This window comes from Nematolebias whitei, chromosome 1 (genome assembly GCF_014905685.2).
Source record: "Nematolebias whitei isolate Nwh7 chromosome 1, NemWhi1, whole genome shotgun sequence".
NCBI classification, from domain to species: Eukaryota; Metazoa; Chordata; class Actinopteri; order Cyprinodontiformes; family Rivulidae; genus Nematolebias; species Nematolebias whitei.
This window is the reverse complement of record NC_056498.1, coordinates 34,198,357-34,222,966: the sequence shown is the minus strand read 5'-3', so window position 1 is coordinate 34,222,966 and position 24,610 is coordinate 34,198,357. Positions and strand designations below refer to the sequence as shown.

The 24,610-nt window shown below is 40.7% G+C and overlaps 1 protein-coding gene across 2 annotated transcripts in view; it reads right to left on the bottom strand.

Annotated features, from left to right (window-relative positions):
- The window catches only part of LOC119409642 (serine/threonine-protein phosphatase 2B catalytic subunit alpha isoform), a 129,274-nt gene extending 105,199 nt beyond the window's left edge, over positions 1-24,075 (bottom strand). For both annotated transcript variants that reach the window (XM_037676546.1, XM_037676554.1), the window contains exon 1: positions 23,946-24,075. In XM_037676546.1, coding sequence (XP_037532474.1) covers positions 23,946-24,006 — 61 coding nt within the window. In that variant the 5' untranslated portion in view covers positions 24,007-24,075. The remainder of the gene's footprint in view (positions 1-23,945) is intronic.
- Positions 24,076-24,610: the final 535 nt, after the last annotated feature.

The following is a 24,610-nucleotide window of genomic DNA, read 5'->3' as shown; positions in this document are numbered from 1 at the left end:
ACACCACAGTACGGAGGCAACAACAACAGAATGTGGCAGAAAAAATGGTGGTTGAGGACCCCCCCCCCCCACTTTAGTTAAAGTTTGTTTGGAAACTTTATGGATTCTCAATCAACTACAGCAATGATGGTGAAAGAAAGAGGGATTGAACAAGAGCCAGAGAGTACGGAGTACACAGGGTGTGTAACTGGGTCTACGACAAACCTACTCATCTGAAACGGCATCACGCAAATGGAATTATAACTGGTCCAAGAAAAAAAACTAACTAAAGCGCAAACCCAGCTGCCTAAAGTGTTCAGTCAATGTTCAGACTGGGTGAAATTCATAACAAAGGCCTCCATTGTTTTTATAGCAGACATGCAGCCATATTCTGTCGAAAACACCAGTTTAAATAAATCCTGAAACTAATATTGAGGTTTTGCTGCATGGTACACAAGAACAGTGTCATGTCGAGTCAAATTTCTATATTTGCATTCAGTTGTGCCCATCGTGGGTAATATGCATGTGTGTATATGGAAGAACGGACATAAATAAAATGCTTTAAAGAATACTTATTTTAAGGCAGTTTAAGTAAGGTTTTTCTCTCTTTTTTCACCATGGAATCAAATAAATAAAAATAGATGTTTTCATTTTGTTTTCCTGACTGTATCTGTGCCACAAACAAATCAAACCGTGATTTATGCTTACAGTTACACAAATTTATATCTAACGTAGCAAATATTCAAAACACATCGGCTGGGAGTGATACTCATGGTCCTGGTTGCCATGTAAACAACAAATCATAATTTTAATCCACTCCTCAGGAACCGAGACAATCCAGACCAGTTTAAACTCTGAGAGAAGAGTTGTGTTTGTGTTTACGTCAGACTTTGCGTATGACTGACTCTTGGAAGTTAAGCAGTTGTAGAAGAAGGCTGCTACGCCGTCACAACTAAAACTTCAACTGAGCATCTAGTAAAGAGTTGCGGCTGATCAATCAGTGCATTGCTATTGAGGAGTTCCTGAAAAGTGGAACAGAGCTCATTAGGACAACAGTTTAAAACTCAGATATGAAGTTTTCAAAACCAAAAATACAGCAGCGAGGGCAAGTTTCTGCCAAGACAAAGGACTATTTAAAAAAATACAAAAAAAAGCTATGGATCGACAACATGTAATGAATCCTTACTTTGCCAATGTTCCAACTCTCATCCAAGCTTTTAAAACTTATCCCATGAATAGTTCTTTTTTTCATGCTACTGACAGACAGATGGCGGTGAAACATACCTCGGGCTTTTCTCCTCCTTAGCAGACGGATCACTGAACTAGAGTTTCGCGCTACTTGTCATCGCCACACAAAAACGACAACGTACAATTTGCATGAACGTGCACGCCGATGTTTTCTGCTTGTGCCTTCACCGCACGCGAATCAAACAGCTCTCCATTTGTGATCAATAAAGCCAAATGGGATTATTCATAAATGGCAGGTCCATTTGCCAACAAAAAGAAGCGAGAGGAATCCTTGAGCTCTCGTTCCACTCTAACAGGGCGTGGGGCGACATTAAAGCTCAAGTAACTAATCGTTGTAATGCATGGCTTTCCGGTGGTGTTTGGACAAGCGGAAAATCAATTGGAGCCGAAGGACACAAACCCGTCCTCGATCTGAATAACGAAGGGCGACACTGTAAACTCAGTCCTCTGATAGGCGGTTCAACCAGACAGATGGAGGAAGAGGGTTAGAGCAGAAAGGGTCATCATCAGGTTCCACCTCACTACAAAACTGGGGAGTAATTTGTCACAAAACAAATTAAAAACAAGGAACAAATCCAGCTTCGTGACTCATCCCTGTTCTTCATCAACATCAGCATTTTTGGCAAGCTCGTGAAAATCAGGGATCAGCAACAAAATTCGTTTAAGAACCAGAGTTTTTCCTCAGGAGACAGTGTGATGACCAGCCGTCCCATTAGCCATGTGTCTGGAAACTATGGGAAGTCTGTTTCATTGGTTTTCATTTCTGCAGACATAAATACACGAGTTTGCCTTTCTTTTATTCTTTAGCAGTGGTAAATTATTCTGCTGTTGCTGTTTGATCAAAAATATTTTTGAAGCAACTTCATTTGAAAATCAAGTTGATGTAACCACACACCCCAATTTTTTATTTATTTAATTAATGATAAACGCTAATTTGGAAAATATGGTAAATGGACTGTACTTATATATCACCTTTCTATCTTATCAAGATACTTTACACTACAATCTGTGTCTTCATTTACCCATTCATGCAGCACTCTACTGGATCTATACAAAGAATAATCAGTACGTTACTTAAGTGGTTCTCAAACTGGGGTCCCCAGACCCCCGGGGATCCGTGAGCTGGTGCTTTGGGGGTCCACAAAAATAATAAAAAAAAGTAAAAGTTTTTTTTTTTTTTTAAACAAGCACGTAGATGTTTAATAACAGGGCTGAACAATTAATTGCATTTGCGATAATATCGTGATATGATAAAATGATAATTTCTAATCGCAAAGGCTGCGGTTTGACTGGTCACGTGATCTGGTTACGTGACTTGCGAGTGGGCGGAGCAAGGAGCGAGAAAAGTCAACACTGCTCTTTAACCGGTTGCACAATGGCGTCAGGCTCGACAGAAGGAAATACATTTGAAAGTTTGGTACCAACGAGGGGCAGAACGTCCGTTGTTTGGAATTATTTTGTTATTAAAAAGAAGACGCTGAACGACGACGTATTGTGCAGAACCTGCCTTGCTGCTGTTGCTGCCTCTCGAGGTAACGCCACCAATCTTTATCAATTAAAAAAAACACCACAAAGCCATTTACGATGGATGGATGGGTAGAATGCCAACGACCAGTGCTTCAACTTCAAGTAAGCAAAGTACCAGTCGACAGGGATCACTGACCGAACTGTTCGAAGGTGTTACTCCGTATGAACATAATTCAAAACGGCACGTGGAAATAACTCGAGCAACAACGGAGTTCATAGCAAAAGACATGATGCCCATTAATATAGTGACCAAGCCTGAGTTTACAGCTTTGGTAAACAATGGATAAGTGGTACAGAATGCTCTCGCACACACATTTTAGCCAAGTTACTATCCCAGAGATATACAAAAAAAATACAGAAACAGAGTTGTAGTGGAGCTGAAAACAGTGGAGTTTTTTGCAACTGAAACAGATTTATTGTTTGTGTTCGTTGAAAAATACATGAGAAGAAGACACTGAAAAATAATCGCAATATTGATGTAAAAAAAAAAAAAAAAAAAAAAATCGCAATTAGAATATTTTCCAAAATCGTTCAGCCCTATTTAACAACCCGTTAAAATACACCAAAATGCAGGAAATCACATCTACATTATTCAAAATTTTCTGGAGAGAGCCCAAAAGCAGACCCCCCGGGGGCACCACCCTGCTGGCCCGCCCACTACTTGTGTTCCAGCGTCGATCAGTTTATAAATTAAACCTTGTTACTTGGTATGACGACTGCTGTGATGATTCCGGTCAGTTTCATGTAAAGACTTCTCTGTAATAATTGGAAGAAGTGACATTTATTGTGTTCATTATGTGAATAGGTAAAGTTTTAAAGTGGTTTTTGATGCTGCTAATTTTCTTAAAACTGTAATTTTTGGAAGGTGAAATTAAAAATGTTGTTAATTACCGGTAAGTGTGTCTTGAATGAAAAATACCTCATGTTTAAAAGTATAAAAATTGTATTAACATTATTAAAGAACAGGTCTTAAGTATTTATGTTACACAAATATTTCTATTGCATTAAAGAGACAAATTGAAGGAAATTATTAAATCAACATGACGGTTATGAGGGGGTCCCTGAACCCAAAATATTTGAGACCCCCCTGCTTTAGATCACGTTCAAACCGATGGGACACACGTCAGAGGCAATGAGGGGTTCAGTGTCTTGCCCAGGGACAGTTCAACATGTGACTGCTGTTGGAATCGAACCCCCAACTCTCCCATTGGAGGACGGCTGCTCTAACCACTCAACCACAGCCACACCCAAAAATATTAAAATGTATTGAATATAGCGTGAATGTTTTGAGTCTGAACGCATTAAAGAACAGGACGTTATCGGAGATTATTAGTTTGTTCTTGTCACCTGGCAGTTGCTACAGATTAGACACAAACAAGGAGAGATGTTGTGAGATGTTAGCATTAGGAGTAGGGGATAGGAATGACTCAGCTGCTACTACACCAAAATTTAGCTCACTATTGGCAAAATTGAGCAGGTTAAAGCATTTTATGTTTGCTAAGGTTGATTATCTTTGGTGGACATCTTGAGTCAGCTTGGTTTTATGTTAATCAGTTGAAAATGTACATCCATTGATTACTTTCTAAGACTTGTATTATTGTTGATTATAATCCGTGTCCTTATAGCTATAGTTTTTCTTGTTTGTTTGCTGTTTTTATCTGCTGCGTTGCACTTTACCGTGTGTAAGGTGCTTTATAAATAAAGTTTCATTGATTGATGAGAACTGGATCATGACAGAAAGAACAGGATCCCAGATACAAGCAGAAGAGACAAGTTTTCTCCTTAGGGTGGCTCGCTTTACTCCAAAGGGTATGGTGAGGATTAGGATCGCATTAGGATGCCCCCCGGACACCTCTCTCGTTGGGTCCTGATGAGACGACTTCCTGGGGAAGACCCAGAACTGGCTGGGAGGTATTATATACTGTACCTCCTCTCTGGCCTGGGAACAACTCAAAACTACACCATAGGAGTTGAGTGGTGTCACTGGGAGGAGATGGATGTCTGGGTTTCTACAACCTGGACCTGTTGCCTCCACCACCCCATGCCCGGATACATAATAATAATAATAACATTATTAATAATGATAATAATAATAATAATAATAATAATAATGATGATGTGTATGTATTGTCATCATTGTATGCTCCCATGCAATGATGAAACTGTCTCTCTGCATTTAACCCATCCACCACCAGGTGGAGCAGTGGGCAGCCTTTGGAGGCGCTCGGGAAACAACTGGGATAAGGTGTCCTGCTCAGAGACACCACGAGATGTGCAATGGCTGGGGATCGAACCCGGGACCTTTGGGTCCCGAGTCGTCTGCCCTGCCCCTATACCATCTCAGCCCCGACGGACGTTTAAGAACTTCAAGAACCCATACAAACGCTTGATGGGGAATTAATGGTAAACTTTAAATATGTCTTCTGATACGTCATTATTAGGTGTAACAGGTCAGTTCTCAGTTTTGTGTTAGACCCTTGCGTTCCATCTGAGCTGAACCGGCGGTGGCCTTTATTCTGAAAAGCTACTTTCTTACAATCTCAAGTTAGACTAATTCTGCTGCTTGGAATCATCTCGGCTCTGAGATTTTCTGCTCGACATAGATGAAAAAGCCAGGTCTTTCCTGTCTACCTTATCTTTTCAGCAACAACATCCTTGGTTTGGGCCACCATTTGGAGCGGAGCTACAGTCCAATTCCAACAAGCTGTAGTGTAATTAAATCTGTCTGAAACAGATAAAAACAGCTGATCTTTACCGTCCTCTCTGGGTAAACTCAGGGGGCTAATTCAATGCACAAAATAAAGGAATAAATGCATCCTACACCTGCTGATGGTGTAACCCCAACATCCCCACCAACCACAGTCACGATTCCGGCCTGCCTCCGCAGAGCGAGTGGGCCAAGCCGTACTCCTCCTCCCATCACTTGTTCATGTAGGAGGGAATGACTGCCATCATCAGCTCTGGGGCAAACAGAACGCCTCTTTACCCATTTCTGTTTTTACCTCTAAACAATAAAAGAAGACCTAAAGTTAGCCATGAACGGTTATTATTATGCACGTGGATGGGACTGGTGTCAGCAAACACCAGGAAGGACTGTCAGGTCTGGTCACACAAACACCAGTTCCACAAAACATCCTGCCGGGTCAAATATTAACCAGGCAAACATCCAGTGAATGACCTTTTTTTATTCAGAAGTAGGCTATGATAAGCAGACCCTAAATTTACCTCTGCGTACAATAAGAGGGTTCATTTTCAGCCAGGTGGTCTATAATTAACACACGTGAATGTGTGCAAATAAACCTTGAGGCCTCCGCTCAACTCCAGCTGTATTTGTACAAGCTGGAGTTCTCTCTCTCTCTCTCTCTCTCTCTCTCTCTCGTCCACATGCCGGGCTATTTCAGTCGACAACACGTGAATTTTTTTTTTATTATAAATAAATAAAAAATCTACCAGAAATGTAATTTCATACACCGGGATCAACAGTGACTGAACAGAGGGGAAAACAACAGTCCATAATCTGCTTATTTACCATCTGTTTTAAGGCTTTCTCTTAAACGAATTAATAAATTTAAAAGAAAAAGAAAGGCCAACCATAATGCTCTACTTGTGAAAGTAAATATGTTGAGCATCACTTTGACACTCAGAAAATAATTCTAAGTGTCACAATGCCAGACAGGACAAGGGGAAAAAATAAAAAAATAAAAGAAATTGACAAAGTTGAAAGTTTTATGTTCATTTGACGGTGATTTCAAAATTCTGTGAAGGCTATATACAAATAAAAGGTGAACATTAATTTATTTGTACAGTTTATACAGCTTTTCTGAGGCTTTTATATTGTATATACAGATATCAAATTATATCGTTATTAGGGGTGCACCTGCACCGATTGCAGTTTTTAGGCCGATCACCGATTTCTAAAAAGTCTGATCTGCCGATTCCGATTTTGGCCGATACCGATTTTTGTTTTAGGTAGTGCTCTGAAATATAAATGAAGTTTATACAATTGTTTTTTTGTTGTTTTTTTTAAATAGGTAAAATTGGTTTCTCATGTAAGTATCGTCTGATCTCCGATTTCCCAAAATGAAGGAAATCGGGGACGATAAATCGGCCGGCCGATTTATCGGTGCACCCCTAATTGTTATCGCCCGAAATTAAGAAATATATCGTGATAAAAGTTTTGGCCATATCGTCCATCCCTAACTTGGATCATGTTTAATGTCAAATTCATGACATTTACTCTCTCTAACAAAATGACAATACTCGAACAGTTCAAATTTGTAAATGTTCACAAATCTAAACTCAATGGCACGCGTGATGTCATAACGCTATACCGATACTATGCCGATAATATCGTGCATCCCTAACAACTGATATATTTTCTTGGATGTTTATCCAAATGGACTCAAATACATGGCAGAAATGTTAAAAATAGTGATAAGGGTGATTAGATTCTTGTGTACTTTGTATGAAAATTTACTTTTCATTCGACAAAATAAAACAATAAGTTTATATAATTTAGAGAAATGGTGCATTAAATTAATGTTTCTCTGCTAGCTGTTCAGAAGAAAAGTTCTTGATTGACTTTCAGAGAGATGATGTGATTTGTAAACGTCACTAAAAACCAAAGCGCAGCTGCAGAATATGTGATTTTGATAGATGGTGTCTCATTTATTAAATTAATATTAGTGTTTTTATTCAATAACAAAGAAGCAAATCTGAAGTGATTTTTAGAAAAGCTGGGGGAAAAAGCCAATTTGATATGAACTGCCTGCGCGTAAATAAACAGGGCTGTGTGGTGTAATTACAGGCTAAATTGTTGTAATTTAACAGAAATAATAATAACTGTCCAAACCTAGACGAGGACCAACTGCAGAGGACGTCCAGAAGACAAATACAGGAGCTTATTTTCGTCTCTGGAGACATTTGGAATATCAGATCTGAGAGGGAACACAGTCGTTGAGGAACATATGACCAAGACAAGATGTTGAGTGTCTGACTTGAGTTAATATAGTTTCTGAGATTGGCCCTTAATTTTAACAAAGTTTTTAATTTTGGCCCCCTTTTGTAAGCGAGTTTGACACCACTGTTTGCGTTACCGGTTATGACCTTGGTGACTGGTCACTTTTCTCATGATCAGCATCCTCACCACATGAGGCAAGAACTTGCATGGGGCTCCAAACTGAAGGAAATTGATGGGTCTTTTTTTTTTTAATTTGCTAAATAACTACTCCAACAGTGAGAGAGTGAGGTGCTGCCTCAAGTGCAGGAGTTCAAGTACCTCTGGGTTTTGAGTGAGGGAAGAATAGAGTGCGAGATGGACTGATGGATCGGTGCAGCTTCCACAGATTTGTGGACTCTGTAGTGGTTTGTTGTAGTGAAGAGGGAGCTGAGCTGTAAGGAGAAACTCTGTTTAATGGTCTGTCTACTTTCCAACCCTCAGCTATATAGTTATGAACTGTTGGTAGTGACCAAAAGAACTGGATCGTGGTGGGTCCAGGAGGTCTAAATGATTATCTTTGTAGGGTAGCTGGACTTTCCCTTATAAACAGGGTGAGAAGTTCAGTTATCCAAGAGAGACTCGGAGTAGAGCCGCTGATCCTCCACATCGAGAGGAACCAGTCGAGGTGGTTCGGACATCTGGTAAGGATGCTTCCTGGATGCCTCCCTAGAGAGGTTTTCTATGCTGGGAGGAGACCCCGGGGAAGACCCAGGACACGCTGGATTGACTGTGTTTCTCAGCTGGCCTGGGAACACCTTGTAGTCCTCCCACAAGAGCTGGTGGCTGTGGAAAGAGACGTCTGGGCCTCCCTGGTCAAGCTGCTGCCCCACAACCCGACTCTGGAACAAGCAGCAGATAACGGATGGATGGACGGTCCAACAAATGACGCCTTCTCACCAAACTTCATGCTGGTCATCTTGGAGCCTATTCCAGTTTTGTGCAGATGTACCATGAGGTCCCTTTATAAGTCCTTTGAGATCTCTGTGGTCATGCTCAGTGTTTACCCTACCTTTATACAAACGGGGCACCCTGCCCCATCAACAGAACTGAGCAACCTGTCTACTGACCCCCCCCCCCGTGGGGTGCAATACAAACACACTGGCAAAAATGCTACTGACGTACCGCTTCGCTACCCTACCCAAGCACTAAGCTAGCAGGCGAACAACAGACATGAGATTCCATCCCGTCCTCCCCGTTGTCGATAAAAACCGGCAGCAATGTAGAGCTAATAGTGCTAAGCTAGCAGGCGGGCAACACAGATGTGACTCCGTCCCATCTTTCACCCACCCTCCTGTGGGCAAAATAATATGACGAGCGCCCCGCCAAGGGAGCTGATCCAGGTGAAACACTGATGCTCATGATGGTGGAGAGGTTAGAAGAAATTGAGTCTGTGGACAAGTTGTCTTTACATGTACACAAAGAATAAAAATACATCGGTACCATCTGTAACTGATTATTTACTTCACTGGCTGTTATTTTTGTGCCACATGGACACAATAAATCTGTAGGAGCCAGAATTCTGTAGATTAAATACTTATTCCACTTGGCGATAGGTTTTTTAAGTTTTACATAATATCATTATTTTTTCTGAAGTTTTCTTTGATATTCAGCCTCCATTAGAATTAAACCACCATAACATTCGAGACAGTCCTTTTTAAGTACAATTTACTGCAGGGGATCAAAATAATTGTTTCCTGCATTGCACTTCATCTTGTGCCATTCCTGTTACATAGCAGTGTTTGTTTCAGTAACGGCGTCTATTTACTGTTCAAACAGAGGGACTGCGATGAGCGCTGCATGTCTGAAGTGCCAGTATAAACAGTAACGTCGCTCTCTTGACCTCACAATTCGATCACGCCAGGAGTCACAGCTTAACTCTGACCTATAAAGGATTCAGGAATATAACGGCTCCTAAATTAAAGGCTTAAACTCAGATGAAATTAACATATCTTTGTCAAAAAAAAAAGTGTTTGATTTGGGCATTTTACTTGAAACAAGCTAAATTCCCAGCTTGTAACTTGTTGGCTTGTTACATGTTTACTGGCTGCCTGTTTAAGAAATACAACTTTTTTCTGTACATTTAACTAAATTAAACTAAATTACATCCAGACTGATTTGTTCCACCTCAAACTTGTCTTAAATGCTGATAAGACCAAAGGGATGCTTTTTTCAAACAGGAAGTCGGTCCCAGCAGTTCTTCCTCTGATCTCATCCTCAAATGGTGTCCCCATTGAGTTTGTGGATTCCTATAAATATTTGGGTATCTTGGTCGACTCACATCTCTCTTTTAAGCTCCATGTGGAAAACCTAGTAAAGAACCTGAAAGTTAAACTGGGTTTCTTTTTCAGAAACAGATCCTGTCTAACCCTGAATGCTAGAAAACACCTTGTATCTGTGACTTTCCTTCCCTCCATTGATTACGGTGACATTATTTACATGAATGCTCCTACAAGAACCCTGCAGATGTTGGATGTTGTCTATCATGGTGCACTAAGATTCATAACTGGCTGTGATTATCGTACCCACCACTGCACCCTGTATTCACTGGTTAACTGGACATCATTTACTAAACGCAGACTCTCAATGGTACATTTTCATCTTTAAATCACTTCTTGGTCTGCTGCCTTCATACATCTCCTCCTACATGTCTCTGCGTGAGTGCAGCTACAGCGTGCGCTCTCAGGACATTATTACCTGCAGTGTTCCCTCAGTGAGGACTGAACTAGGCAAAAGGGCCTTCTCCTATTCCGCTACGGTTTCCTGGAATATCTTACAAAAAGATCTGAAGCTCTTGACCTTGACCTCTCTAAGTGGCTTTAAGAACCTGTTGGACTCCTGGCAAGAACCAACGCAGACATGTTCCTGTTTTTAGTTTTTCTACATTTGACTTATAATCTAGCTGTTGTTGCTACTTTTTTGCCATCTTATTTTAATTTGTATTAAAAAAAAGTGTCTATTGTTGTCATCATTCTTTGTTGAAATCAGGTCTCTCTTGTAAATGAGTCCTCGAGGCTCAACGGGATTTACCCGTCTAAATAAAGGTTGAATGAATGAATGAATAAATGGGGGGCTGAGATGGTGTAGGGGCAGGGACACCAACTCGGGACCCGAAGGTCCTGGGTCATTGCACATCTCGTGGTGTCTCTGAGCAGGACACCCCATCCCCAGTTGCTCCCCGGGCATCTCCAAAGGCCGCCCACCGCCACACCTGCTGGTGAATGGGTTAAATGCAGAGCCAATTTCGCTATTGTATGGGAACATACAATGATGACAATACAAACACATTATTATTATTATTAAATCTATAAAAACAATACCAGAAATAGTCTGACTAGCTGTAAACTTGACATACAATCAATGAAGAATGCAACAAACAACTGGTAAGCTGGACCACGACATGTTTAACGTGACTCACTCCACTGATTCTACTTCAGAGCCTAAAGCTATTCAGCTTTTGCTGGAAAATGTCAAAGAGTATTTTGAGGACTAAAGCTAGAAAACAGAACCCACTTTGGGGCAACATGTCTAAATGTGAAGTTGGCTGCGGCTGCCGCCTTTACCATAGTGATCTGCCAGCCAAAACAAACCTGGGGGGGGGGGGGGGGGGATGCCCTGAGGACAACTGTGATTTCCCCGTAAAAAATCAGTTTTAGCTGCTGATTAGCTTTATAAGACATGGATTAAAAAACTGTAATGAGTGTGATACATTGACTGAAATGATAAAAAAAAACCTGATTGGTATTCAAGACCAGACTTTGTTTGTGCAGTGATTCAGAAGCAAATTCACTTTCGGGAGTTGCTCTGCAAATCTGTGTTTCTGTTCGTTTCCAAGTTTGCTAACCCACCGAGGTTTAGGAAGATCACCACGGTGTCTCGTAGCAGAGGCGCAGCGCCACATGTCCAATGTGTAGGACACATGTTGGACACGAGTTAATAGGTCATCTCTGTAAACAGTTCGCAAGAACCATTTCCTGTTACGCAGGACTGCGTATAAGCTTAAAACCAATTTAAATTCTTTAGTTGGCTTCCAGGGAGAGAGACGTTCTAGAGGCCTTTTCAAATCAAATACTAGTTCTTCAGACTTTCGTTCTTTCAAAGTTTTTCTTTGTACTTTATATTCATTTTCTGCCCAGTCTCTATGACCATGGCAGCAAACTGACACGTTTGCTTAAAAAGATAAGAGAGTAAGTGAAGAAGCACAAAAGAAATGCCTAAGGTAAAGTATTTATAGCAGATGAACGGGATCTGAAAGTCATGTCTTTGAGAAATGGGAAAGGGGGGGGGGGGTACAGCAAACACCTGAAACAGGTGAAACAAAGAGTAGAAAAGATTGTACGACCTGCTCCGCGGTGGCTCAGAGGTTAAAGCAGCCATCTTCCAAAGAGGGAGTCGGAGGTTTTATTCCACCAGAATGAATTCATGTCAAAGTGTCCCCAGGCGAGACACTGAACCCTCCGATGTGTCCCCCATTAGTGTATGACCGTGATCTCATGTATTGATTAGACTCTATGGAATGGTTTGTTCAGTTTAGCTTAGCAGATGTAGCATCATGCTGGATGCATGTGTGTGGATGGTAAACGAGGCCACACATAGAGTTGAACAGCTCTTTGAGTAGTCTGGTTGGTTAGAAAGGCGCTACGCAAGTACAGTCCATTTACTTTAACGCCACGCTTGGTGGGAACTTGGGATATACAATATAGTGATATTGAAAGAAAACGTGACATGGGTGGTGGTGTTTTGTCAAATGAGGCAATAATCTGCTTTTAATCATTTAAAACCAAAGATCAGACTTCCAAAACACATCAATTCAAAACTGAAAAAATGCGTAAACAGTTATTTGTGTTGGCATCGGTGCTGTGTTTTTTGCCTTCTGAGTGAAGCTCAACTGTTCTACTTACATTTATACAGTATATGCGATACATAAACAAGTGTGCACAGTGGTAATTTAGTTATAGAGATAAAAGAGGCTCCTGGTCTGTGTTGTTTAATTTGTTTCTCCTACAATCATGAAACAAATCTTATCGTGACTGTTTATCTGCTGCATAAACCTACGCATTAGAATGAGAAAATAATGACATGTTTATATGTTTACGTGTACAGTTTCCATTTCCCCAGAATGCATTAACCATAATGCACCAACTCACAGGGACTTTATTACAGATTTTTCATATGATAGCTTTTTTAAAGAATCGCCTTGTTGGTGCAGAAATATTATTTTATGGGTAACACTTTTATTATCTTTCACGTTTTTGATAGATTCCACTAGAGAAATGGGAACAAATTGTGTTCTCTTTTCTGACAGTTTGTTATAAGATACTAAAACGTTACTAGCTAGGTAGATAGCTAGCCAATAACTTATTACTTAGCTACCAAGCTACTAACTTGCTTGCTAGATAGGGTTTTGTTCCCATCATGGTTTCTAAAGTTTTTTGTGTTTTTTTTAGCTAAACTGATGTGTCGTACAAGATCGGGTCATTCCTATGACAAAATTCCAACAAGGGCTTAATTTGTAAACTGATCGATGCTGGAAGGCCAATAGTAAACGGGGGATCTTGGGGTCCTCCCCCCGATATTTTTGAATAAAGTAAATGCAATTTCCTGCATTTTTGTGTATTTTGACAGGTTGTTAAACATCTATGTTTACGTACATTTGTAAACACTCCACTTCTGTCAAGCATCTTACCCCCCCCTCCCTCTTACTTGATGTTACCGAGCCCATCGCTGTCCCTGCTCATTTTTGTCCCGACTCCACATGTGAAACCTCCAGGTGCCTGTGGGCACCTGTCCACGTAAAACTGCCTGATTAGCTCGGCACTCACCCCCACCACTCTTTTAGGGACGGAGATTTTTTTTGAGGGTAGAAGCAGAAATGCTACTTGAAGAGGCAGCTCGTATGTGATATTAAGAAGCTCGTAAGTGGCTGTTGTGTTTAAAATGAGTGTTTATGCAATTATTTTCAGTTTACATATCCAATATAAGTTTTATTCGTTCAAAGCGGTCATATTTGTTCAAAACTTTCTTATTAGTAAGCCCGAGAGTTACCGGATCCGAGCAAACAGTTACCAGAAGGCACCCTGTCAAAATAAGAGTTCCTGGATCTTGTTCCAGCAGGATCCGGCTCAAATTAAGCACTGGTTTCATCTAATATTAGCCTTTTGAGAATCACCATGTCGGTGCCAAAATATTTTACACGTGAAACTGTTTTAGCTTTAGCATTATTTATAGATTCAACTCAAGGAATTGAAATAAAACGTTTCCCGACAGTTTTGATAATAAAGCGTTACTAAGATGTTACTAGTTAGGCATCTACTAGCTTGCCGATACATCCTCTCTTAGCTACCTAGCTAATATCTTGGGAGATAAGAAGCTAGCTAAGGTTTTGTTAGTGCTCACCGTTGTGGCAGGCTGCTGGTTACAAAGTGTCTAAATCTGGATCCAGTTGAAACTGTTCAATACTGTTTAGGGAGCTAATTTCTCTAAAAACGTTCTGATACTGGACTGAAGTTAAAACTAATAAAACTTTCAAAATGGCTAATTATCCATCAAGACAGTTTTGAAAAAGTAAAACAAAGTCTGGCTGATTGAGAACAGAACATATAATTTAAGAGGTGATTAAACACCTTTGCACCGTCTGAAGATGCATGAAGCAGACTGGAGAGTTAAAACATGGTTTTTCTTAATCTTTGTTGGTTTTTCCTCAGACTACTGATTGTGTATTACACGCCTCTGTTGAGCAGACATTTTGTTCATATTTAAACCCCAACACCCATCTGGGGCAACCCCGACGTGCGTCTCTGTTTGATTTTGTTAGGCAGCAGCGTGCAGGAGCTTGTCTCCGTTCATAAAGTCACGTCTGAGATTTACAACAGGAACGTTCTTTTCACAAAGAACAAAACACTGTGGCAACAAAATTAAGGCTAAAACGCCGTGGTTTTTTTTTTTTTTTTGTTGAACCACACATGGGAATTTTTTTTTAATTATTTAGGGCAGCCATTAACGTGGAGACTTAAATATTCAAGCAATAAATGTAATAGTAAAACTGCTTTTGTTTTTTTAATTATAGGCTGGGAAGTTTTACTTGTATTGGTTCCATCTACAAAACCTTACAAAATGAATAGTTTTAAACTAAATATTAATCATATTTACTTTTTAATGAAAAAAAAAGGACATTTGAACCATTTAGATCACTACAAATCAGTGTATTTCATAAATTAAATACGCAGGCAAAGTATAAAATCAGTACTAGTTCATTCAGAGCGAATTCTTTGTGTAAACTTGGTCAAATTAAATGGTAAATCATAAATGGACGGTACTTATCTAGAGCCTTCTATCCAAATAGGATACTCCAAATGCTTTAAAAACAAATTAACAAATTGGAATATTACAACTTTGCAGCCAAAAAGATCTGTGGCCAGTGCTGCAAAATGAGTCGGAATGAGCTCAGACTGATTTTTGCCATAATTAAAATTTGTCCATAACTTTTTTACATTTGGACATTTGTTATGATGCGTAACCATGACAACAAGCTGTTGGGTTTTTTTTTACAACCGGGAGCTGCTGATCAATATCTCAAAAACTCAACATCTCAGCTACAGCCCCAAATCTCAAATGAGTTGAAAAGAAGGCGCCGTAGATGCATTCCCATCTCCTTGCCAGCTGTGCTCGAGTGCCTGACCGCTGAGATCCTGGAACTAGCAGGAAACACGGCTCGAGACAGCGGAAGGACAGGATCGTCCCCCGGCACCTGCAGCCGGCTGTCCGCAGCAACGAGGAGCTCGGCAGGCTGCTGGGAGGAGTGACCAGTACATTGCAAGAGTGTGGGAAGGGTTTATAAAGCCTCAAAATATACAAATACTAAAATAAATATAGCGTTGCTACTTCACGGTTTTTCACCCATCGCGGGGGTTTGTAGAATGTAACCCCCGCAATAATTGAGGGACTACTGTATTGTGAAAAATAAAGTGGTAAAATGTAATTAAATATTTTGACTATCTGAATAAAATCACCTTTTCGCCTCCTTTTGGCTCGTGTTTGTTTGTCCACTCCCGTCCCCTTTCTCAACAATAATAACCAGAATGTTTACATTATTCATATCATTGCTTACACTTTTATTTTATTATCGTGAGACTGTTAGCCCCGTTAGGACGGGGAGGTGGGCGTAAATTGGACTCGGTAAAAAGAATCAACTCCATAAAAGCATTATTAGAGACAGCGTTTGCATTTGAGTCCTTCATTAGTCGGAGAAGCAACATCGACTGAAAGTAAAAGGAAATGTATTGTCAGTTTAAAAGGATTCAAAATGAATGCAGCGCTTACAAATTAAATTTGTAAGAAAAACTCAACTAAAACAAATTACGCCCACAAACGAGTTGCTCCTGAAAGGCCTCTTCATCCACCGAGCTGTTGGGTAATTAACAGTTAAACGTGGCTTGTTTGCTCCTAAATGTTGCTTAAAAAAATAAGAAGCGTGAACTCATCCAGAGTCCAGATTCATCTCTCGCTGGGAGCGGAAGTGACCGCCACAACAACCCCCACACTCCCAGTTCACTGGGTCGCCCTCTCCCCCCCATACTCCCAGTAAACTGGGCCAACATGAAATCACAAGCACGGTGATCGATTCATTTATGCGACTAACACCAGAGAGCCGTCCTGATGACACAACTCCCCCGTCTGCTTTAAACGGCTTCCATCGCAACGATGACTTGTTGTTGTCTGCAGCGCGACACGGGCAGAGCCGACGCTTTGTTTACACGCCCGGTGACTTTCACAAAACGCAACGGCACAATATTATGATCTCCAATCCGCCGATGGCCACTGTGGGTAAAGGCAATTAGGAGAGGAATTCTTTTGCGTTTTATTCAAAGCAAACATGGAAAATGTGGTGCAGATGGTGCTCACGAGGCGTCCTAATGGAAGGCCACAATAGCACAAAGAACCAGTAAGAGCTGCTCCCATCAACGTGCACAAACTCCAGTTAGAAATGTGCAAAAGATAAAGTGAACCAACAGCTGGAGTCCAAACGCCTGCAAATCCCTAAACTTTACTTATATTAGCCATCGTAAAAAATAAACGAGACAAATTGCATTTCCTGCAAAAATGCTTATTGCTGAAGAACTTGCTCAAAAACAGCTGAAGCTAGCTAAAAAGAAAACATGCTGAAATGGAAGAACAAGCCTAAGTTAGTAGAAGAAAGCAGAAACAACCCATATTTGCTGAATTTGGTTTATATGAGCAAAAATGTGTGCAAAAATTTATAAATTAGCTAAAAAAAACTGACATTAGCAAAAAATAGCTGAAAAGGCAGGAAGAAGCTTCAATTACCAGAAAGAACTGGAGAGAGAACAATTGTGCCCAATTAGACTGAAAGAAGCAGAAATTAGCACAAAAAAGAGGAAATTATCTGAAAAAAGCTGAAATATGAAAAAATAAATAAATATAATAAAAAACAGCTGAATAGTAGCTGAAAATGCAGAAAGTAGCTTAATTTACAAAATGTAAGTGGAGAGCATAATTGTGCCCAATGAGGCTGAATGAGGCAGAAATGAGCACAAAAAAGTGGAAATTATCTGAAAAAAGCCGAAATATATATAAAAAATAAAAATAAATAACAGCTGAATAGTAGCTGAAAATGCAGAAAGTAGCTTAATTTACCAAATGTAAGTGAAGAGAGCATAATTGTGCCCAATGAGGCTGAATGAAGCAGAAATGAGCACAAAAAGAGGAAATTCTTAAATAAGCAGAAATATACAAATGAATAAAAAAAAACAGCTGAACAGCAGCTAAAGACGCAGAAAGAAGCTTATATTACTAAAAGAAGGAAGGAAAGGCACATTTTTGCTGTACATGGCTGAAAAAAGGTGAAATTAGAGCAAAAAATGAAGAATTAGCTGGAAAAAGCTAAAATTAACATAAAAACAGCTAAATAGTAGCTGAAATGGTAGAAATTGCTGAACCTTGCAGAAATAAGATGAAAGGAGCACAACAAACTGAAATTAGCAGAAAGAAGTTAAAATAAGCACAACAAGTTTGGTTAGCAGAAAGAATCTGAAAGGATCACAAACCAGCCGAAAAAACAGCTGACAGTAGCTGAAAAAAATGTTTAATTCGCACAAGGAAGCTGAAAGTAGCTGAAATGGGACAAACTGTGTAATGAGCAGTCAAAGGTTGTAAACAGATCTAAAGATATAAAAGATGTAAAATGACCTCGTTATTTTCAATGAAAAAAAAAAAATGTCAGAAAAGGCTAAATAGTTCAAAAAGCTAAAGTTGCACCAACACCAAAAGTCATAGGATTCTCCTGAAAGAGCTGAACATGTTGATAAAAACTGTGGAACGAGAAAGATGCTGAAAAACATGCGTAATAGATAAAGTAGCTGTTATAATAAATATAAACAGGATCACAATAGTGTGAATGTTTAAAAAGCTTTCACAAACTAAAAAGTCCGGTTTTCTTTCTCTTTTCTTAAAAAAAACATTCACATGAATTAGCAGGAGCAGCTAACGCATGGAGTCAGATTACATCCTCTGAGCAGAGCCACCTTTATCCGCCTATATGAATCTTAATCTGTCCAAATCCACCAGGCCCTAAATCCACAACAGAGCCTAATTCCCCTTTAATCTAATGAGCAATCAAGGTGCACTTACTTGGGATCAAAACACAACCGACTGAATGTCTGAGACGTTTCAGGGCTTCCCTCCTGCGCTCTGATGCCGTAACAAACACAAAGAGGACGTCTAAACAGATCGTCGGGACAGATTAGAAACCACGTTTGTTTTGTTTTCCTTTCACTTACAGATCTGTGCGCACACATGAAAAGATTTTCTCGGAACTCCGTTCGCGTATTTAACACAATGACATAATCTAGCAGATAATTTAAGAAGTGACGCAACAGATGTGGCAAAGCCACCCTGAAAGTTACTGAAGTGAACTGGTTCGTCTAAATCTGATAACGGAGGACGACGGGCGATTAATAATTGTTATCTGTGTTCGTGTTTCCCTCTGCAGACCATTAACCTTGACTGGGCGCCGTATTGACAATCTGCCATTGAACCATCAGCCGATCAATCGTCCGAGCAGCCACGGCCCAGATTAAAAACTCTCCCTTTGAAAAACGAAGAGGCAGCTACAACTCGAGTTTAACAGAACAAAAGAAGTCCGTATCAAATAATATTACTGTGAAACGGGGATGAGCATGTCTGGTTGGTGGCCAATATCGATCAATAAACTGGCAACAATCCAATTAAATAATAACACATGAGCAGAAACTGACAATAAATCACAAACTCCATACAAGTCAGCCTTTAATCTCAACACCATCAGGCCTTGAAACTGCAACACATGTCACCATCTATTGTGACACGATTCCACTTTAAATTACGATATGAATTAGCCTTCAATTACAGTGGAGTAAGGCCTTTGATCTCACCCAACTCAGCCTTTGATCTCAATCAACTCAGCCTTTGATCTTGACACAGTTGAGCCTATGATATAAAGAAGTCCTGATCATTTCTAAAATATTACATTTTCTCCGTGTTCGGCTTGATATCAACGAGTGGTTGTACTGGGTTTGAGGAAACTGCTCGGCATTGGAACCAGTTCAGAACTGCTTTTTTTTTTTATAATTCCTGCGTTCGCAGCTGGTGAGGAGGAAAGGAGCGCGAGGCAGATCAGATGTGCGTGCAGGTGAGCGAGGTTAGAGTCCGCGGCGTTCCTTAACGTCCACGTCTATAAATGACTCGGCCGTCCAGCTGGGATCAGCGGCGGTCACCACAGTCCCTCCGACCCACGCACGTCTGAGCGCGCGCGGGGGGGGGGGTTGCTCTTCTCAAAAGTCAAATGTCAGTCGGGGAGGAAGGAGCGACAGAGACGGATAAACAACAATACTGGACTTTATTTATTTATTTATTTACTGCGCTGGGGCTATGACGGCACCATGACAACCATATTACCAATTAGCAGCTACAACAAACTACCAACGGCTTTAAACTCCCGTTTATTTATCCCTTCAGTCCAAGCTCGTCTCGGTGGGAATAGACCAAACAAACGGAAAGTTTAAATCTGCAACTAGTCTCGGTTTGGACAGTTTGGACAGTTTGGACAGTTTGGACAGTTTGGACAGGACTGATGAGCGGAGCGAGCAGAATGAATTGTTGTCGTTTTAAAACAGCTCCTCTCAAAAGTGTTGCCGTGTTTGTGTTTAAAATCCTTTAACCCCAATTTATTGCACGTACCCGACACTTTTCACTTTAATACAAAAGGAGAAGGAGTGATTTATAAATAGCTTATTCAAAAGTTTTTAATAATTTATAAAACCCTGTAGAGCGAAGCAGAATCACCGTTTGTTTTTTCATCCATTCAACTTTATTTAACCAGATGAATCACGTTGAGCCTCGGAGACTCGTTTACAAGAGAGACCTGTTTGTTGAGGCCGAGCTGCTCATTGTGCGATCGTTTATTCACCCTGTTGGGATCCGTTCTTCTTCCGTGCGCTTTTCAGCTTCTTTCTCGTTCCACAATTTTTGAGCCATTTCAACAAATCATAAATCAAAACGTTCAGCTCTTTCAGAACAATCCCGCTATGACTGTTGGTATTTGTGCATCTTTGGCTTTTTGAGATATTTCGCCTTTTCTTCCACTTTTTTCTCATAGAAAATGAATTGAGCTCATTTTACCTCCTTCAAATCTTTAGCTCTGTTTACAACCTTTAACTGCTGCTTTCACATTTTGTTCCGCTTCAGCTTCTTTCAGCTTCCTTGTGCAAATTTAAGCTCTTTTCCAGCTACTTTCAGATAATGTCAGCTGATTTTTTTTCAGCTGTTTTGTGCTCCTTTCAGCTTCTTTCTGTTAACGAAAACATTTTTATGCTTCTAACTTATTTCAACTTATTTATCCAAGTTTCAGCTTTATCTGCCATTTCAGCTACTATTTAGCTGTTTTATGCCAATCTTAGCTTAAACTTTTTTCCAGCCTAATTCAGCAAAAATGTGTTCTTTCCATTTTCTTCTGGTAATTTAAGCTTATTTCTGTTTAGCTACTTTTCAGTTGTTTTTTTTGCTCATTTCTGCTTCTTTCAGTTCAATTGGGCAAACATGTTCTTTCTGCTTTCTTCTCCTAATTTAAGCTTGGTTGATCTTTTCAGCTACCTTTTCAGCATTTTTAGTTAATTTCAGCTGTTTTCAGATAAATTCACGTTTTTCGTGGTAATTTCGGCTACTTTCAGCTTAACTTGTTTCTGCTCATTTCAGCTCGTTATGTTTTTGCAGCTTTTTTCTGCTAGTTTCAGCGTTTTTTTGATATTTCAGCTGTTTTAAACTAATTTGCGCCTTTTCAGCCAATTCAACTCTTTTTAGCTCATTTCAGCTCTTTCCGCTTTCTTCTGGTAGTTTAAGCTTCTCTTTGCTTTTTCAGCTATTCTTTAATAAATTAATTTTAAGGCAATTTCCTCATTTATGTTTATTTAAAACAAATTCAGTAAATATGTTCTTCCTGCTTTCTTCTGCTAATTTATTTAGGCTTGTTCGTCAATTTCAGCTACAATTCAGCATGTTTTTTTTAGCAAATTTCAGCTGTTTTTCAGCAAGATCTTCTGCAATAAGCATTCACACTGCATTTTCACCGGAAATGCAATTTCTCTAGTTTTGATTAAATCGGGTAAAAAGTTTATTTTCTAATTGGCACAACAAATAGTTTCTACAATAGCTCACGTGCAGGTAACTCAGACACCCGTTTAATATTTAAAGTCTAAATTTTAACAAACGCAGGTTAACAGACGGAGGTTGGTTCACTATTTGGCAACTAAGGAGTACGGTAACTATTCTCTTTGTTTATTAATGCACTGTGACTAGTTTAGTTGTTTATATGTTAATTATTAACTGCATTACTGACTAATAATCAGTTACTTATGATAAGTGTATACTCTTATTGTGAAGTGGTGCATGTAAACAATCACGCATGAAGTTCACATGGCTGCAGCAGACGTGCTACAGCTAGCTGCTGCAGCCATGTGAACTTCAGGAAAAGTTTATAAAAGAGCGCTTGTGCTCCAATCAGAGTTATGACGATCCACTTTGGTCTCGGCACCAGCAGGACCAGCCATTAGCTCGTCAGGCTGCTCACAATTTCACTCCATTTTCTCCAAACTGAGAGTCGTTCAAAGGGGGTATCTGCAACAGGTAAGATATTAATTGCTCATCTCATTTCTCTGTAATTATACTTCATACCGTATGTCTATAAATGGCTCGTCTTATTTTTAGAGCTAAAGATTAGCTAAACATTTGCAGTCTGAACTTTGGAGTGGCTTTGGTGATGTTTGGTAAAGAAGCTGAAACTGAGCTGTGCGGATTAAAAAGTGGCCGAAATAGAAGCTAACGTTAGCAAAACAGTAGCTGAAATCTGAAATGAGTACATCTACAACTAGAATCATCAAAACCTCAAATGAGAACGCTCGTCAGAAAAAGCTCAACTTTGCAAAGCCCTAGCTGCTAGAAGCAAAAACGGACAAAACTGCAGCTAAAAGCTAAACGCAACGAGACTGTAGCTTCAGGTTTAAATGAGCTAAATCATATCGAAAAACTAAAACGAGCAAATCAGTAGCTAAAAGCTAAAAGGAGAAGACCTGTGCTGAAGCAGACTTGTTCTTAAATCTGAAAAGGAGCCGAGGCTCGAAGGTTTTACGAACAACAAACTAATATGATAACACAAACAAAAAGCCGACGGGGCAGGTGGAACAAAACTGCGATGTAAACAAGGAGCAGGCGAACAACAAACGGGTGACGGACAGGTGAGCGAGGGAGAACCGGGGCTTCAAGGGAGGAGAGCGCAGCTGCTCTGATGAGTAAACGAGGGACAGGACCGAGGGAGGAAATGACACGGAGGAAAAAAAAACAACGAGTTACTAAATGAAATATAAAAAACGATTACGACAAAACGGTTATACACAACTACAAAAAGGAACTGAACAAAACACGAAGACTTGGGACGGTGGGGAGACTTTTAGTAAATAATTCAAAAAGGAGAAAACTATTCCTGACTGACTGGTTGATGAGGAAGTAATCTGGTTTTTTTAATCCCACAAAAAAAAACAAAAAAAAAAAAACGCTGACTCAGCATCCCCACTAATAATTAAGGATCCTGATATTAGTTGAGCTCAACGAAGAGGGCGTTTGGGGACAAAATAATCCAGATTATCATCCGCCACAGACGGTGCAGACATTTAAGAGAACCAAAGGCAACGTTCTGATCACAGCCGAAGGAGGGATGAACCCCTCTGCAGCAGCCGAGGCTTCTTCCCGGAGCGTTCCGGTGTCGCCTTCTGCAAACAGGTGGACGCGAGCGCCGCTCGTGACAACTCGTTGGGTGACAAAACAAACAACGTGACGTCACGCCTGCAGGCGTGTTGGCGAGGTGCTTTGTACACAAGACGCCGTCCGTGTTGCCACAATAGTGACGCGTCACCGACAACAACGGCGTCCTCTCGAAACGCCACGAATGGAAGTTGAATCAACGCCACGCGGTCGTGCACCCCTCCTCTGACGTCCACACCGACACGTTTGGACCCGAGCCTCGTCGTTGAGCCTGATGGAGATCACATGATCTGAAAGGGTCAGAAGAAAGAGGTCGCCTTCTGGGGCTCTCCACTCTGCACACATGAGACACCTGAGAGAGGATGCTCCCTCTCCATAACACCCCCCTCGGATCGTTTTTCCCCGACTCGTGATCCCACACACAGAAATAATAAAACATCCATCATCTAGTGGTGACACTAATTATCTCGTGCTCCTCTGATCTGTACGGCATTCTTCAGGTGGACTGTCCCACCTGTAAACATTAACACACACACAGAAATGACCCATCATGTAGTGTGCCATGGTTTAAATTAGGCTGTTTGATGATGCACGATGAGGGAGAACCCCCCCACCCCGTGCCGTTTAGATGTGCATTTATTTTGAAACGCAAGCCTCTGCAGCGTTTTGCTCACGAGACAAAAAAAAACAAAAAAAACAGGGTTTTGGTGAAATTCTTGCAAAGCTGGATCTCCCCCCCGCGCGCACACACCCACCCCTCACTTCCTAGTTCCCAGCTGCTGTCACAGCTAACACCCTCCTGCCTCCATTAGAACCAGCAGTGGGTTTTTCCTGCGCATCGGGCGCACGTCGAGCAGTTAAATAAATAAATGTGCAGACATGTACTCACACTTCACCACCCTGTCCGTCGTGGATAACTTCGGCTCGTCGTTCGGCTTGTTCTCGGACATCTCCAACCCCGGGCGGTGTGAAATGTCTAAAAAAAGATAAATTTAGCAGGAAAAAAAAAAAATGTTGCGAGCCCGAAATGAAATTTAAAAAATATTTAAAAAAAAAAAAAACGGTCCCCCCTGCGCGCGCACGGCTGCCCTCGCCGAACAACTCTCGAGTCTATCCCGGAAAAGAGAGGGCGACCGCAGCGAGCTCACTCCGTCCTGTCGGCGGCCAAAAATACTTGCGAACCGGGAGGGGGGGTTACAATTTTACAGCTGGGAGCTGGAGGAGCTGCTCCGCCTGAATTACTGTTACTCTCTCTGAACGCAGGGGTGCAGGCTAATGCTAGCTTCGCAAGCCCCGCACCACGTGACGGATAGACCCGCTTCTGATTGGCTGAGAGCGATGGCTCGCTTCTTAGGCTCGGAACGTTCACGTCTATCAGTGGTGGGAAGTCGGGCTCGAGAAAAATGAGCCGACGCTTTTGGCTCATTTCGCACAAAAGGAACCCGTTCCTTTTTCGCTCTACTTTCAGGCGTCAGTATGGTTCTGAAATACCCCAGAAAATTTTATTGATAAACATTCAAAAACTTTAGTTTACAGAAAAGGATTTGGGCCATA